Source organism: Physella acuta, unplaced genomic scaffold, assembly GCF_028476545.2.
Source record: "Physella acuta isolate Inbredline_101_S28 unplaced genomic scaffold, ASM2847654v3 ptg001533l, whole genome shotgun sequence".
Lineage (NCBI taxonomy): Eukaryota > Metazoa > Mollusca > Gastropoda > Physidae > Physella > Physella acuta.
Window position 1 is genome coordinate 61,094 of NW_026733048.1, and position 17,784 is coordinate 78,877.

Sequence of the window (17,784 nt, forward strand, 5' to 3'; positions counted from 1 at the left end):
AATGCTATCAGCATTGCGAGCTGCCACACAATGATAGAGCTAGATTTAAGGTGTACTTGTAAAAAAAATCTGAACCTATTCAAAGTTGACCAATATGTTTCAATAAACAATGCTTTGTCGCAGTTACAGTCAAGATTACATAACTTTCCAGATTAAACTACCCCCCCCCCCCTCCCCCTACGACCAGATTTTCGAACTAACCATAAATGACGCACTGACTAGATCTACTTAACACAAGGTTTAAAAAACTCACGAGACCAATGCCTTGTTTCTCTACACGGCAAAACTCAAAGACCATAAAAACAGAACAACAATCAGCCAAAACTGACATCATAAAATCCAAATGTCAGCCAAGGGGACATCACTGTAACCTGGCTGTAAAAACGCCATAATAGTTAATAGAAGTACAGAGTCAAGACGCTGTGTTCGCCCTTTGTCTACAGGAGAACAAGGCAAATTGGAAGCAACGAGCCGTTTAATCGTACACAAGTTTATGTGAGACATTAAACGTTTCAAAAAATTAACCTCGCCCCTTTACACCTTTTAATACGAGGTTAAACCAGGTATAAACTCTGACGGACAGTGTAACAGGGGTCTCGGAGGGGGGAAAGTGCTTAATAAATACACTTTGTTACTGTTACTGCTTACCTTTGTTTTAACAATTCATTATCTTTTATTTGTTTTATTATTCTATCATGTTCGACCGCTGGCCAACTTCTACCAGGAACTAAATTTACACCAATGATCCATTTGAATCAAATCTGTCTTTAAACAGTTCAACACTGAGAAACTGCATTGCGGTTTGACCACATGGTACATTAGTATATAGTTTTCCAAATTAAAAAGGATATGACTTATTAAGAAAGGAAGGAGATTTGGACTTATTTTTTTCTAACAAGTAGACACGAAATTCTTGCCTTAGTATTAAAGACTTAATATTAAACATATGATGAGTTAGATGTTCACCTTGTTAAATCGATTTTTCTTTTTCTATTAACTAAAAGAATTCACAAAATTAATTTCTAGGAAAAACAAATATCCTACTCGTAACTTAGACACGATTTTTTTCTCATTAAAAATATAATTTTATTCTAAGAATAAATAAATCCAAATATATCCCCACCATGAACGTGTATAAAAGCTGGTACCACAGGTTTCAATAAGCTAGCAATAAGGTGGCGTGAAGTAGAAGACAGGACAATCACTGACCGAGAAGTTCTGGTGACTCACAAAGGCAGGAAAGACAGGAGATTATTAATATACCAGACTGGCCGTACACCCCGCATATAGGGGCTAAATAACGGAACTTCATATAACATATAGAGCTACCAGGTCAATATCCTGGTCCACACGATGGACACAGCTCAATTTTTTTTCCCAATAGTACATTATAGAAAGAAAATTTCAACCAGAGAAAACAGAAATGGAAAAAATGTGTTTTAAAGAAAAAAAAAATGTCAATGAATTGGTGAAAGTGAAAGATGAATGAGCCAGAGATTAGGTACCAGTGGCTCATGTCCGGAGGGCGTCGCTTCCAGTTAGCGGAGCAAGTGGTGCGGACAAACGTCTCTAGGACACGTGGGGTTTCATGTCCGAACACGAGATGACAAGTTATTACCGTTCAGATCAAAAGCTGATTACTGGCTGGGCTTGAAGGAGAGGGGGGGGGGGGGAGAGAAAGAAAGCTTGGTGGAGGGGAGGTTAATCTTCTACAGGCTCTTAATTGGGAATTAGAAACGGGGGATAATCTAACAAATTATTCGCAATGTTAGCTTTTTATTTTAACAATCCGGATATAAAACCAATAACAGGTGAGTTTATTTAAAAAAAAAACAACAGGAAAATAATCTTAAAAATGGACAGCGTATTTATAGAACGCAAAATACAAGTCAAATTAAAAAACCCGGAAACACAGGACCCAGCGAGGGGGACGGACCCATCTAGATTAAAGACGAGCTAGTCGTAGGTCACTTCCCCTCGAGATCACAGGCCGCTTCCTTGCCGGATCACAAGACACTTCCTGTCAAAAAGATTCTTCTGATTGGCCTTCACGGGGCCAGCCAGGCAGGACGCGGCTCCAGAGATGACAGTTATTAGCTAATGTGGCCACGTGATCGTAGAGAACCCCCCGGGGCTAGTAGTCGCTCACGTGATGCGGTGTTCAATTATTTAAAGGTAGAGTTGCTTGCCGCCTCACTAAGCCCTTCTATCTGATCTCTACAGGTTTTAACAGATTAGTGTTAGTCGTATTTTATCAGACTGTAAGATATCGGCTCTATTTAATCTTCAGATTTATGTAGTGAAATTAATAGGAAAATATTGTATAAACGAATGTTAAAATCAAAGAAAATCTGTTAAGCACGTAAACAGGTATCCTTCACTATAGAATAGGTTAGAATGACGACTAAAAGTATATGCCTATACTTATCCAAAAAAACATACAGTAAGGATCAAAATAAATTGTTAACGTGACACAGTGAATCAGCATCAATTGTAGAATCTGTATCGAAGTTTTAGACACATATTTTAAAAAAAAACTTATGACGAAACAGTTTCAAGGTTCCGGGTTTATACTCGACAAGCTTAAAAACATGACCAAACTCAACTTGACCAAACTCAACAGCTCTTACACCCAAGAACCCGGATTAAGCGCAACACTTCACCGTGAGCGTCACGGTCCGCGGCGTTAAGTTGCGACAGCCCGGCTGAAACAAGACATTTGTCATCGCTCCCCCAACAGTTGGCCGGTACCGGAGTCCTGTTGCCGGCTGTTGTGATTCTCACGGGGTGAATGTACCGATGATTAAGAGCCATTATCACGCTGTCACCCGCCGTCGTGACAAATGACTATACACTTGCCTGACAATTACAGGGTGTGTGTGTGTGTGTGTTTTTTTTTTTTTTCTCGTGGGGCTGGGAGAATACGAGAACTGGGGGGATGGGCGGTGCAAAGGTTAGTGATAGTATGCCCTGACCTCTTGCATTTGAATACATATTTTGAGTATGCAAACTAATTTAAAAAAAAAAAAAAAAAAAAACCAGGCTAGACTACACCCAACTCAACCCCTAAAACTTCCTCTAAAAACGTAAAACCAGGTCGACTATTTTACTCCCTTCTCTCACCCACCTATATTTATATATATATATATATATATATATATATATATATATATATATATATATATATATATATATATATATATATATATATATACGTTTAGCTGTGGCAAATATTTCATTGTGGTGCTTTACTTAGCAAAAAAGACTATCTCAATGGCAGAGGTAGACATAGGTACGTTTTTACTATTAAAGTAACAAAAAATGCACTTCCGCCAGCAATGAACTGTCTTTTCTGTGACTTTAATACGTATCTATGTTTACCTTTGACGTTAAGATAACACTTTATGTCTATATTGCTATTTCATTAACAATGCCTACTTCCAAACCTTTTATGGTGCTTTGCCTGTGTTTTATTTAATCTTGCCATGTCTGGTGTCCGTTAAAACATTGCGGCGTGTCGTTCACAACTGAGACAGCGGCTACCATGACAGACCACAATGAACAACTGAACACCCCTCCCCCCTCCCCCATCAAGAGAAGTGGACACTCGACGCCAAGGGGTGCATGGACCATACAGTTCCCGCTGACCACCTACAACAGTATTAGTAACGCCGGGACGCGACTTGCTCGAGTGGAGGGGGGGGGGGGGTGTAGGGGGGTCATGTTCCAGAGGTGTTGATAACCCCTGGTCGGTTCCGTCTTTCGCCACCAGCTGTGTCAACCATCCGACCACCATCAAACCAGACAACAACAAAAAAAAGAAAATAAGTGGCCGTGGCTTTGAAGTTGGACCAGCGCAAGTGTCGATTATCAGGTACGGCCATAGCTGCACAACACGCCATCCACGCCGGTGCTCAAGTGGATGCGAATAAAATGCGATGAATTATATGCTCGAAAGAGCAGGGGGGGAGGGGATGCTGGGACAGCATGAGCGATGTAGCCCTAATACCGTATAAACACTATTAACATTCCTCCCAACAATGCCAACCTCCCCAAACAAAGACAGGGTTAGCATTGCGCACGGGACACCCGTGTGAGGTGATGGCGTCGTGTTTTTGTGTTCCATCACCCTCGGTTATGTACGGGCTTTACACCAGCCCGTTACCGGCGACAGTGCTGGCGTGTTTGGTTAGCACTCTCCGCCTGGGTGGTGGTGTGGCTAATCGCGGTTCATCCGTGGGTGACAGTTCATAAACAGGTAATGACCGACGGGTGATTCAGCTAACGTTGTTTGTAGCTTGGGTTGACACGGGTGTTGCGGAGAGATTATAGATTATAGGAAATATTGCGAGAGAAATGCACATGCTAAAAGTACAACGAGAAACTTGAGTGAGGATAATTTTGTTTAGTCTTAGAGTCTAACAGTGGGATGGATTTTTGTTCATTGAGACATGGTCAGTGTTTAAACACATTTAAAACATGTCGGTGTTCGGACAAATGCATACATTGTCGGCGTTTCTACGAAAATGGCGAAGATTAAAAGAAAATATAGTGTCATATTTTTTCTCTTGAGACCATGGACACGTTTTAAACCTGAGGGTGAGCATGAGAACAATGGTCACTTCTGTCTGGGCACGTGACGCCCTCAGGCTAGATACAACACGAAAGGCCCACGGGTTATTTATGTGAGAGGTGGATACAGTATGAGTAAGACAAGTTTTTATTTATAGCAACCCGGGAAAGCCCAATACCCTATTTTAGGGACATTCGCTGTATGCCACCCAGAATAATTTGTTGTTTTAGCAACTCATTTCTTTTACTATTTTGATGAGGGCGGGGTGGGGTGTTTGTTAAGTTGAACAATCATCATTTTGTTTCAAATTTGTTTAATTAGAGGCTTCAGCTATTTAGTTGGCTAAGTAAATAGCGTTCATTTAGCATTTAGCTGTTAACAGTTCACTTCAAAATAATGCATTATAGAAGGGACCCACCTACAAATAGACGGCTTCAAAAATTCAAAATTAAAAAAAGTATTTTTTCGCACCAAACAATCACCAGGGTATGTAAAGTAAAGGTCAACTGTTTTCGTTAACGAGGTATGTGAGGGAACAGTGTGGGCAGTTAAAATGTACAGTTAAACCCGGGTTATATTTTTACCTACTGTCAGTACTGGACATAAATTATAGAGAGCATTAATCCATTACTTTCGCGTGTAAGCAAGACTGAGCTAAAACGACAACAATAAATTACGACCAAAAAATGCCTTGTTTCAAAAGAATCTTTCCACTTGTCAGAAGGCATAAGGGGAAGTGTTTAGCTTTCACCGGAGACGAATCTCCGGTCGCATGTAAGTAGTCAGACACAACAAGAATGGATGGCTGTGCTAATGAACGTGGCGGGCCAGCGTACTTTACGTCTGCCCAGGTTTGTTTCACATGTTAATGCCGACTTTAGTACTGTACTAGGACATCCTCGGGCCATCTAGTACACTGAGGGCTTAACTTAAGCCCTGTATCACAGTACTCTATTCCTGTATGTAAGGCATGTCTCACCTTCTGTATTTCCAGAAATCATTTTTTACAGTCGCCAGTTTAACTAGGATCCCGTGCAGGGGTGGACTTACCCGCGGTCTACCGGGGAAAAAAATCTGGTTGGGCCCCCAATTTAAAAAAAAATCCGGTTGGGCCCCAGTTTTAAAAAAATAAGTCCCCCTGTTTTAAAAAATCCCGTTGGGTCCCCAATTTAAAAAAAATCCCATTGGGCCCCAGTTTTTAAAAATCCCGTTGGGCCCCCAGTAACGGTGCTGTAATAGGTATATTAGTACCTATTAGTTTTAAAATAATTTGTCACGTGAATTTCAATCGAGCTGAGGATGATCATAAGGTGTTAATCGGGGAAAATGCATCGCTCCGCCTAGCCGAGGGCAAGCTAGGAGGTATGCAGTTTGCTCTGGTAGTCACTTTGAAATTTTAATCTGGGGTTCGACCAGCGCAAGTGTAGATTAGCAGGTTCCACTTATAAACAAACAGTCCACCCCTGATGCTGTGTATTTCTGTTGTACTTTATGTGGTAGTATCCACACGGAATATATTGTAGATAAATAAATTTGATGCTAATGCAAGCGGTCTATTAAAAAAATATTACCAATGAACCTTGAGTCGGTAAACTTACACGTCTTATTAATCGGATTACTGTAAGAACACATTTTTCTAATGCTGCATAATTAAATTTAAGTGCATTATCAGCCATCATTTGAAAAACAAAATTCAACAACATTCTAACCACTAAAAGTGTTTTTTTAATAAATAGCTCGCTTTCTGTATATTTGGTGCCAAACACATTAGGCCTAATAATTATTAAACAAAAAAAGCCCGACAAATCAAAACCAAAGCCAGCCTCTAGCCTAACCATCTCTATACTAACCCCAACAGTAGTATCACACTATCTTATAACACACCACCATAAAGCTTCAAACTCAGGGGCAGTAACCGCTACGTCCACCACAACGAAAAAAAAAGTACCCAAAGCAATATTTGCTTAGTAAACCATATTTCACAGTGGTTTATCTTTCCCTCACCTAATTAAAAATGTTTTATATTGCCCCACCCCCCTCTACCAACTCCGGGTTAGTGAGCGAGTATAAAGCCCAGCATATGCATCCCCACGCTCTGTAATTTGAACCCCCGCGAGTCTCATTAGGACCATCGCACGGTCCGTGCATCTAGTGGAGCGGGGCGGGGGAGAATGGGGACCAGTGGGTTAACACTGGGATGATTGACAGGTACTCCGTGGTGGGCCAGGGAGAGAAAAAATGATGACGGTGAGTGGCAGGTACATACAGCGGCTTCCCAATTAGGTGTTGGAGATGGACACAGGCTTCTGTTTGCTTTGTTTGTTTGTTGTTTTTTTTTTGTTGGTATGACCAATAGAACTGAACCAACATTCGCGATTTATGAGCATTAGTTCGGAAGCATTCGTTCAGTAAAGTAAAAATCTTTTTTTTTTTAGTCCAGCGATCTATTGGGATGAAGAAGAGTTCATGTTTCCTGACCTCGGCATATGAAGGAATGGTGTGATCAGCACTTTCCCCAGCCGCCTTTATTTTCCCCAACATAAGTCAGGTACCCATTAGAGCTGGGAGGGCTCTGGACATCCCCCAGTCCGAACCGAGATCCAAACTAGAGAATATCGGGCTAGCAGACAAACGCTCTACCATTCGACCACGCCGAAGGTAAAGTTCAGTTTATTCAGTTTGACCAGTAAAATGTAGAATTGTTTAACCTAGGCAAGCTTTGTTTTCTAAAATAGTTATGACATTATAATTGTCATTACAACCACGGGATGACATTACATAACAAGCCATGTTAATTAGCTTCACTGGCCAATGGGTCCAACAGCATCACGAATGTCCACAGTTAAGGCAGAAAATAATGGAAGACCATGGACTTTCTGGACATAATTAAACGTAGGCGTCAAGCCTGTATAAGTTAAAACGTCGACAGTACTCACCTCCCCATTGGCTACTGGCCGCACCAAGTTTCTCTCCACCAGCATACGGTAGCCCGTCTCAATAGCCTGAAACAAACAAAACAAAAAGCTGAACAATTTTATAACAGTGTCAAAAAGCAGAAAGGAACAATTAACAATGAGGGGGATAACCCTTGACATTCTTTCAAAACAAAACCTTGGGGACGGACCCCAACAATGGAGCCATACAAATCTCCCCCCCCCCACACACACACACTCACACAACAATGCGGGCTTGCTGTAATGTAGCACCAAAACATCTCCGTACTATGTATTGTATGGCTTTAGCAGTAAAAGGTTGCACAGTCTGAGGGGATATACCAAAGTTTGAATCACTCCTCTAAACTTGTTTATTAATACAAAAATGCAACATGAAAAATCTATTGTTTTTTTTAATGTAAAAAGAACAAAAACCTTTTTGAAGCAGGATTTAAAAAAAAAATTAACGTTTATAATCTTTTGTGATTCAGATGTGGAAACTAAATTAATCAGTTAATAAATTGTGTAACATCGTTCTTTTTCAAGGCGACTAACCTCGTCAAGCTTAACAACCTGACATCCTCCCCTTATGTGGTAATTCTGTATAAAAAAATATATTAACGGTTACGTCCCTTTAGTTAGTTAGCGCTGCATTTCTGTCAAGCAAGTGTCGCGAATACCACAACCAAAATGTAAGTTTTTACGGCGTCAGATCCCGAGTAAACACCCACCCCCTCACCCTCCCGACCCTAAACTAAATACAACAATGGCATTTCGGTGCCACCAGCAGGCGGGGAGGTCACCGTGGGGTCAGGACAATTACCTGCAATTTACTGGTGTCAATGGAAAACATTTGCCCCAAGTCACAGCCATTAGCCAGTCGGTTATGTATTATATACAGAAGTATATTTGAGGGAACACATATGGTGTAGAGGAGTAAGTAAAAAGTTACCCTTTCAGACATCGGTTCATAATTTCTCTGACCTCGGTATATAAATGGATAGTATGGTCAGTTTTAGGCACAGTCGTCTTTACTTAAGTCTGGTACCCATCTGTGCTGGATGTTATCTCAATGTTATAATTAGACATAGGTACGTATCAAAGTCACAGTAGGCGAGGTGAATCGGTGCCGTATGAAGTGCGGGATCGAATCCTGTCTGGTTCTAGACTGCCTTTTTAGTGACTTAAATACGGAAGTGTCTAACCTTGGCATTGGGATAACACTTTGTATTGCTATTTCATTAACAATGTCTGCTGCCCAATCTTTCTTTATGGTATCCGAACTCGAGACTTTCGGGCTAGCAGTCGTGCACTCTTCCATTTAGGACCACATAATGTGTGTTTGCGTATGTGAATACGTAAGGCATACAGGCATGTAGAGCCACACAGCTTGGCTAACAATAGAGATGGCAATGTTAAATAAACACAGTGGAGATCAGATGAATCGTGCACTATCGACTACTGTACGTACAGCACTGAAGGTTACTCACCAACTTATCTAGCACCTTAAACCAGGTGATGTTGATGATGGGAGAATGTACCCTAAAAAATTAAACATTAAACCAACAACAACTATTGTACCAGACCAGAAATTACTGTCTTGACAAGGAATGACAACTCAAAGTGGCATAAACAAGGGTGGCTGGTAGTGTATCTGTCCGAGTGTGTTCATGTATTGGAAACTTGGTATGGATGGTATGTCGGTATATTTTAGCTTACTAATGCATTTTCGCACACAAAAATATTACGGAATGCGGGCATTATTGCGTTGATATCAGTGTTGGTGGCACTTAAAAATAAGAAATGTTTCTAGTGAAAAAAATCAGAAATATTTCTGGGCAAAAGTAAAATATGTTTGTGGGGGAAAAAAAGAAATGTAGGCTCTGGCTGAAACTGTAACCATGGTTACGGTCAACATATTCGTCATCTGGTCATTGTTTTTCAAAAATGTACTACTTTTTACCAGTTATTTCCTTTGCTAAGCAGATGCACTGATTTCTTAAAGATGATCGATAAAAAACAGACTAAACTTGTATTCCCAGAAAAGTGTCTCCAGGGAAAATACAGTAGGAGTGCATGTGTGTGTGTGGGGGGGGGGGGAGGGGAGGGTCTGAAACATACAACATAATACCACATAATACCCGACCATTCGTTTCCACTTTTTATTTTATTTTTAAACTTAAATTTGTTAAAAGTTAATAGAAGCACCAAAAACTCTGACCTTTAAATCGTGTAAATTTGACAACCATTTTGCCGCATTAAGTTGTTACAAACTAAAACACAAACAGCCGTATCATGGAGGTAATTGTAGTTCAAAGGTCAGACGGCTATCACGTGACTATCCCAGCACCCCAGGTTTCTCTAGCACAAGCAGCAGTTAGCCACAAATCAGGCGCTATTGTTGGCGTGTAAAACAGCGTCAATTTTCGTGTCACGACGACAAACTAGCGGCCCATTAGGAGAGATGGTGGCTGTGAGAACTAGAGTCTGAAGCTGTGGTGTAGCTGTGGTGTCAGTCTAAAGCTGTGGTGTAGCTGTGGTGTCAGTCTAAAGCTGTGGTGTAGCTGTGGTGTCAGAGTCTGAAGCTGTGGTGTCAGTCTAATGCTGTGGTGTAGCTGTGGTGTCAGTCTAAAGCTGTGGTGTAGCTGTGGTGTCAGAGTCTGAAGCTGTGGTGTCAGTCTAAAGCTGTGGTGTAGCTGTGGTGTCAGTCTAAAGCTGTGGTGTAGCTGTGGTGTCAGAGTCTGAAGCTGTGGTGTCAGTCTAATGCTGTGGTGTAGCTGTGGTGTCAGTCTAAAGCTGTGGTGTAGCTGTGGTGTCAGTCTAAAGCTGTGGTGTAGCTGTGGTGTCAGAGTCTGAAGCTGTGGTGTCAGTCTAATGCTGTGGTGTAGCTGTGGTGTCAGTCTAAAGCTGTGGTGTAGCTGTGGTGTCAGAGTCTGAAGCTGTGGTGTCAGTCTAAAGCTGTGGTGTAGCTGTGGTGTCAGTCTAAAGCTGTGGTGTAGCTGTGGTGTCAGAGTCTGAAGCTGTGGTGTCAGTCTAATGCTGTGGTGTAGCTGTGGTGTCAGTCTAAAGCTGTGGTGTAGCTGTGGTGTCAGTCTAAAGCTGTGGTGTCAGTCTAATGCTGTGGTGTAGCTGTGGTGTCAGTCTAAAGCTGTGGTGTAGCTGTGGTGTCAGTCTAAAGCTGTGGTGTAGCTGTGGTGTCAGAGTCTGAAGCTGTGGTGTCAGTCTAAAGCTGTGGTGTAGCTGTGGTGTCAGTCTAAAGCTGTGGTGTAGCTGTGGTGTCAGTCTAAAGCTGTGGTGTCAGTCTAAAGCTGTGGTGTAGCTGTGGTGTCAGTCTAAAGCTGTGGTGTAGCTGTGGTGTCAGTCTAAAGCTGTGGTGTCAGTCTAAAGCTGCGGCTATGGTGTCAATGTCTAAACTGCTGATGACATGACGAGTCTAAATCTCTGAAAGTTGTGACATAGTCTAACAGTATGACAGTGGTGTTAAATTCTCCTAGCATGCATGCCTAATTACATCATTAGCTCGGTGATGATTTATTCATAATTAATATCCCACTTATTGTTTAAATAGATGTGATATATAACTCTATATAACGATGGGTGACATACGACAAACTTTTAAACTATAATCTGACGGCTTTGACGGCGTGTGTTCTGACATGTAATGCGATGTCTCACAAGAAATTTTGGTTGATAGACTTACAATACACATAAATAGCATTAAAAGATGTGTGATCTTCCTTTTACACACAACTGTTGAAAAAAACAACAACTTGGTTTTGATTTACAAGGGAACAAATAGCTGTCAACGACTGCTGATTCCATGGTTACCATATCAGGCATGGGACGGCGTGGTCGAATGGTAGAACATACGACTACTAACCCGAAAGTCATGAGTTTGAATACGGGTTTAACTCCGTAGAGTTTCCCCGAGCCCAACCAGCTCTGAAGGGTACCTAATTCACGTTAGGGAAAGTAAAGGCGGCCGGGCTTAGTGCTAACCACACAATCTCTTCATATGCCGAGGTCACAGAAGCAGGGGAACTCTACTTCACTTGCCCCATGAACCGTCAGGTTCGAAAGGAAACAAATGCGAAATGCACATCGAGGTCCGTGGTATGATTCGAATGTCAACCATTTAGACTTACAGCTATATAGCTAAAATCTAAGATACGTCCATCTAGAATTAAGGGGAGACGACGCATATACCCCGTACGTCAATCAGACCATGAGTTTATCATTCCCCGGCCCTGCCACTCTGTATACAGACGCGTCATGTCACCGATCACGTGGATCAACAACGCCCTGGCTTGTTTACATGGCACTGAGCACACACAAATAAACAGCAGGGTAGACAACTAAATATCACCGCGACCCGTGGGACTGTGATCGACATGCACGTTTACACACAAATATTGCATGATGTTTTATCGGTAGCCTCCCCTGATAGCGGTGGCTTCCCTTCATATAATTCAAACGATGCATTTTTAAATAAAAATAGTTTGTTTTAATGGATCTGGGCAAATAATATTTAAAAAATACAGGAACATGAAACCAATGTACATACACCTTTCATGTGAGTGTAAATATGCATCAAATCTACAGGTAGATTCTTGTACAATAGTTACATCACCGTGCCTACATAGGTTACATGCCAACAAATAACGCCATAAGCAAATCTAATAAGAATCTGCATAAAGGGTTATCTTTTTCATGGGTCATTCACAAATCGTTTGTAAATTTCTCGTCCACCTTCTTCTTATTCGTTCTTACTTTTAGTGTTGGGAGGGATCCCCTCCAACACAATTAAGTATACGTGTCAACTGGTTATGCGCCATTGAGGCCATTGACTCCGATTTCAGCCTGCTTTTCTTTTTGGATTTGATTCCATAGCCTTTGTCCAACCAAGAACAAACTACAAGGCAGCAGTTGTTTGATTTTGGAGTTGTCTCTCCACCATGTTGGGAGACCAAACGTATGTAGACCAAACGTCTGTAGACCAAATGTCTGTAGACCAAACGTCTGTAGACCAAACGTCTGTAGACCAAATGTTTGTAGACCAAATGTCTGTAGACCAAACGTCTGTAGACCAAACGTCTGTAGACCAAACGTCTGTAGACCAAACGTCTGTAGACCAAACGTCTGTAGACCAAACGTCTGTAGACCAAACGTCTGTAGACCAAACGTCTGTAGACCAAACGTCTGTAGACCAAATGTCTGTAGACCAAACGTCTGTAGACCAAATGTTTGTAGACCAAATGTCTGTAGACCAAACGTCTGTAGACCAAACGTCTGTAGACCAAACGTCTGTAGACCAAACGTCTGTAGACCAAACGTCTGTAGACCAAACGTCTGTAGACCAAACGTCTGTAGACCAAACGTCTGTAGACCAAACGTCTGTAGACCAAATGTCTGTAGACCAAACGTCTGTAGACCAAACGTCTGTAGACCAAACGTCTGTAGACCAAACGTCTGTAGACCAAACGTCTGTAAACCAAACTTCTGTAGACCAAACGTCTGTAGACCAAACGTCTGTAGACCAAACGTCTGTAGACCAAACGTCTGTAGACCAAATGTCTGTAGACCAAATGTCTGTAGACCAAATGTCTGTAGACCAAATGTCTGTAGACCAAATGTCTGTAGACCAAATGTCTGCAGACCAAATGTCTGCAGACCAAATGTCTGCAGACCAAATGTCTGTAGACCAAATGTCTGTAGACCAAATGTCTGTAGACCAAATGTCTGTAGACCAAATGTCTGTAGACCAAATGTCTGTAGACCAAATGTCTGTAGACCAAATGTCTGTAGACCAAATGTCTGTAGACCAAATGTCTGTAGACCAAATGTCTGTAGACCAAATGTCTGTAGACCAAACGTCTGTAGACCAAATGTCTGTAGACCAAATGTCTGTAGACCAAATGTCTGTAGACCAAATGTCTGTAGACCAAATGTCTGTAGACCAAATGTCTGTAGACCAAATGTCTGTAGACCAAATGTCTGTAGACCAAATGTCTGTAGACCAAATGTCTGTAGACCAAATGTCTGTAGACCAAATGTCTGTAGACCAAACGTCGGTAGACCAAACGTCTGTAGACCAAATGTATGTAGACCAAATGTCTGTAGACCAAATGTCTGTAGACCAAATGTCTGTAGACCAAATGTCTGTAGACCAAATGTCTGTAGACCAAATGTCTGTAGACCAAATGTCTGTAGACCAAATGTCTGTAGACCAAATATCTGTAGACCAAATGTCTGTAGACCAAATGTCTGTAGACCAAATGTCTGTAGACCAAATGTCTGTAGACCAAATGTCTGTAGACCAAATGTCTGTAGACCAAATGTCTGTAGACCAAATGTCTGTAGACCAAATGTCTGTAGACCAAATGTCTGTAGACCAAATGTCTGTAGACCAAATATCTGTAGACCAAATGTCTGTAGACCAATAGCCACAAGAACCTGTTACCCCAATGTGTCACATATTGACCCCCGACCTGCCAGCCACCACGACACAATCACGTCATACCACTGACACCTGTGACGACATTTTTTCACACCATTCCCAAGCACATTGTTGACATTTTTCCCCTGGTGTTGTTTTCTCCGGCTAAAAGAATGTAACCATCTTTTTATCTCTCTCTCCTCTACAGACCTGTCGGTCAGTCCACAGGCCGAGACAACAGACGTGGGGGTGTTAAGATACTCTCAGGTGTTCATGGGGAGGGGGAAGTAGGGGGGGGGGGAGGGGGGCAAGCAAAGAAACACAAAAACACAAGATGAAGGAATGGCCGGGATAAGAGACATAAAATTCACCAAAGGGACACAAATAACTAACCTCTCACATCTAAAAAAAAAATAACACACTATCAGCCTATTATGATTTAGTAAAGCTTTTCTAATCTCGGCATACCTAACGTTTTATCATAAAAAATTACTTTTAATTACAAATTAATTGATGTACAGTATAGCCAGATAAACGTTAAAAAAAAACTTCATTAAAACTCGTATTAGGCTATTCCTAGACACTAAAGTAGGATTAACATTATGTTTAATTTGAATGGTTATAACATAATTACAAATCAACGAGGGTACAATAAAGTCAGATAAACGGTTTAAAATTATAATATGTCAAAGTAATCCATACAATACACCACACAGCATGTTCAAATGGTAAAGGTTTGCAATAACTGCATTACACACCATCCATTAAAATAGTTGATTATTGACCGAGATCATACTATCGAATTGAAATAGCTTTTGATAACATATTTCTAAGAATGCTTGCTCTTGTAGTATACGACATTTGTGGTGAAGAAGACAACGAGTAGAAACAAACTGACGATGAACGAGCTGTAAGAACACAAAGAAAGGTAAAAGGCAACAATAAATTTAAAAATAAAAAGGTGGGACTTACCAAGTTAGTCAAGTACACGGCCAGAGGACCCCTTCTGTTAGAAGAAAGAAGAAAAAATATATTGATATTTAAAATATTAAAATTGTCGTTTCTAAATTCTACGGCTTTTACTTAGTAATGATTTCTCTAGAAAAAGGAATAACTAGCAATAATGTTTTAAAAACATACATTTTAAATTTTTTGAGATTTTAAAATTTGTTTATATTTTTACTAAGAATTGTTTTTTCTTACTTATATATCATAACATAGACAAATAACAAGTGTTATGTTTAACTGGGCACCACGATGCTACTAGCCTACATTATACCTTAAACGTGGGCTATTTGGGGAAAAAATCATTCAGATTTGGAGCGCACCCCCTTCTCCACCCCCCCCCCCCCCCCACACACACACACAATGTTATAACACTGCTCATTATTCGACAACAAATTACACCAGATGGTGTAACAACGTATGAACAATGTCTGCACGCTGTATATAAAAACACCATCAGCGTGTAGAACGACCGTACGGAATCAATCCCCACGAAATGCCATGTCGCCAGACGTCACACGACACAAAGAGCAGAAGACAAAGGACGAAAATAGTCCGAATTTAATTCGCTATAAATCAATGCACAAGTCATTGTCAGCGGAATCATTATGTTTTTTTAACCTTCCAACCCATCTCTCAAGTATCTATACAGTTTGACATCGCGTTATTGAACACGACTATTGTGCTAACTTACAAGTTACATTGCTAGCGGCACGACATCAAATTGTACATTATTATTGCTGCAGGCCTACTTAAAAGAAACAAAAACTGGAAATACCAGCATTCACGTGTAACTAAAAATTGTCGCGAATAACTTTTTTTTGGTTTAAAAATATGAAATACTGATAAAACACATTTTATAACATTTGATTTTTAAAGTAAACTTTTCAGAATAAATCGTAAAGCACACTTTTAGACTGAATGCTACACAGACGGATAAGGTAGAGCTAATTTATTAACCAAGACCACGTTATCATAACTCACTAAACTCGGTGTTCAATATCCCGCAGTAATGAGTGGACTCTAGGACTTCTAATTGGCTCCAGTCCACACTATCACCCCTGGTAACACTAAGTTACAAGTCCCGCTTAAATAAATCGGCTACTGTAACACTCTGTTGTTGTTGCGACAACTAGATGTGAATTTGAGTTCGTCTTTCTTCAAAGATAGACGATAAACTGCTGGTCATTTTACAACTTTATTTACCATTGTAACATCCAAAAAGAATACAGTTCATTTCAGTAATCAAACATCCACCGTTTGATATAGCCACTTATACTTAAAGTGCGTGAATACACAATATAAAATCACAGGAATAATACTGTATATATTTCAAGTTCTAACACTTAGCTTCCACTTGCATTCATCATGGCGGCCTTTTGAACAATATATTTACCCCAATTATACATAGAACTAGCCGTATTTTCACTCTCTTCAGTTAGTGAGCCATCTCCAAAAAGCATGCAAAATACAGTGATTGATCGCTCACGCATTCACTTCCGATGGCCAGGTATTCAACTATCACACACGTTTCACTCCAAATACAATTCACCAAATACTGTCTGTTACAGCTACACATAGGCCTACAGTAAACTACTGATGACAGGGTATACTTAGTGCCGTAATAGTGAGAACGGGCAGATATGCATGAAAATGATTGGGGTTTGATTGATGGTTAATTAACAATATACAGGTGTTGGAAACTGTGACGAGTCAAGCGTATCTTCAAAAAAAGAAGATCTCAAAGCCGCCTTTACTTTCCCGAGCGTAAGTCAGGTACAAATTACAGCTGGATGTACTCAAGGACTTCCAACAGACTCGTGAACGAGATCAAAACACGAGGCATTCGGTTAACTAGTCATGCGCTCTGCCTCCTTGTCCTACGTCTAATTTAAGGCACCCAAGGAAGACAAACATTTCTTTACAAGCATAACTTTGCCGGATCGCGCCAAGTAATATAGTGTAAAGAAACGTGACCACCGATGCAAGTCGAGCTCCCCGTACCCCCACACTTTATCCCAGCAGTACTGGCACCTTGGCTAATTCACCTCGACATTTTCCTATTACAAGACCGGCAACTCTCACATAAAAGCCATCCGGCATAAGGTACAAACTTAACATCAGTCTATTGCCCCCGCCCATCTATACACGAGCCCACACCAGGTCTGACCAGTAGTGATTCACGGGGCCAATAGAAGGAAGCAGATACCAGACCAAGGTAGAGAGAAGCCGTCACAAGAACGTCAGAGGTTCTTAACAGGTCAGTCGTTAGTAGTCTCCAACAGGGCGGATAACGCCAATAGCCTTCAATAGGACGGCCAAAGCCAGTGGTCAACACAACGACAAAAACCAGTACTCCTCAACATGATGGCCAACGCTCGTAGCCTTCAACAGGAAGGTTAGAAGTCCTTAACAGGACGGCAAATGACAGTAGTCCTCAACAGGACGGCCAACGCCAGTAGTCCTCTACAGGACGGCCAGTCGTCCTCAGCACCACAACAGGACGGCCAATCGTCCTCAACACTACAACAGGACGCCAACGCCAACAGAAAAAGATTACGCAGACTAGAGACCGCGACATCTACCCGCCATCAAAACTGTAAAAAAAAAACCACTTTGAAGAGCGCGCCACCTTAGCATACCAGAGTGAATTGATCCTGACTGATGCCATCTCCCATTTGCTGGAGATCTGCTGGCTCTGCTTGAGGACGAGTGCGGATCTACGCTCTCAATGGTACCTTCAAGTGGGCCTGACTTCTTAGCTTTTAGTTGCTTTTTCAAAAAAGATTTCTCCTTCCTTATTTATGCTAACCACGCTGAGATAAATTACGTCGTGG

General features: G+C 41.2%; 1 protein-coding gene across 3 annotated transcripts in view; it reads right to left on the bottom strand.

The window, feature by feature from the left end:
• The window catches only part of LOC131928691 (transmembrane protein 135), a gene marked incomplete at its 3' end in the record, with an annotated part of 89,297 nt that overhangs the window by 59,171 nt on the left and 12,342 nt on the right, over positions 1 to 17,784 (bottom strand). For all 3 annotated transcript variants that reach the window (XM_059284777.1, XM_059284779.1, XM_059284776.1), the window contains 2 exon segments: positions 7,510 to 7,575; positions 14,915 to 14,948. In XM_059284777.1, the coding sequence (XP_059140760.1) occupies positions 7,510 to 7,575; positions 14,915 to 14,948 (100 nt within the window).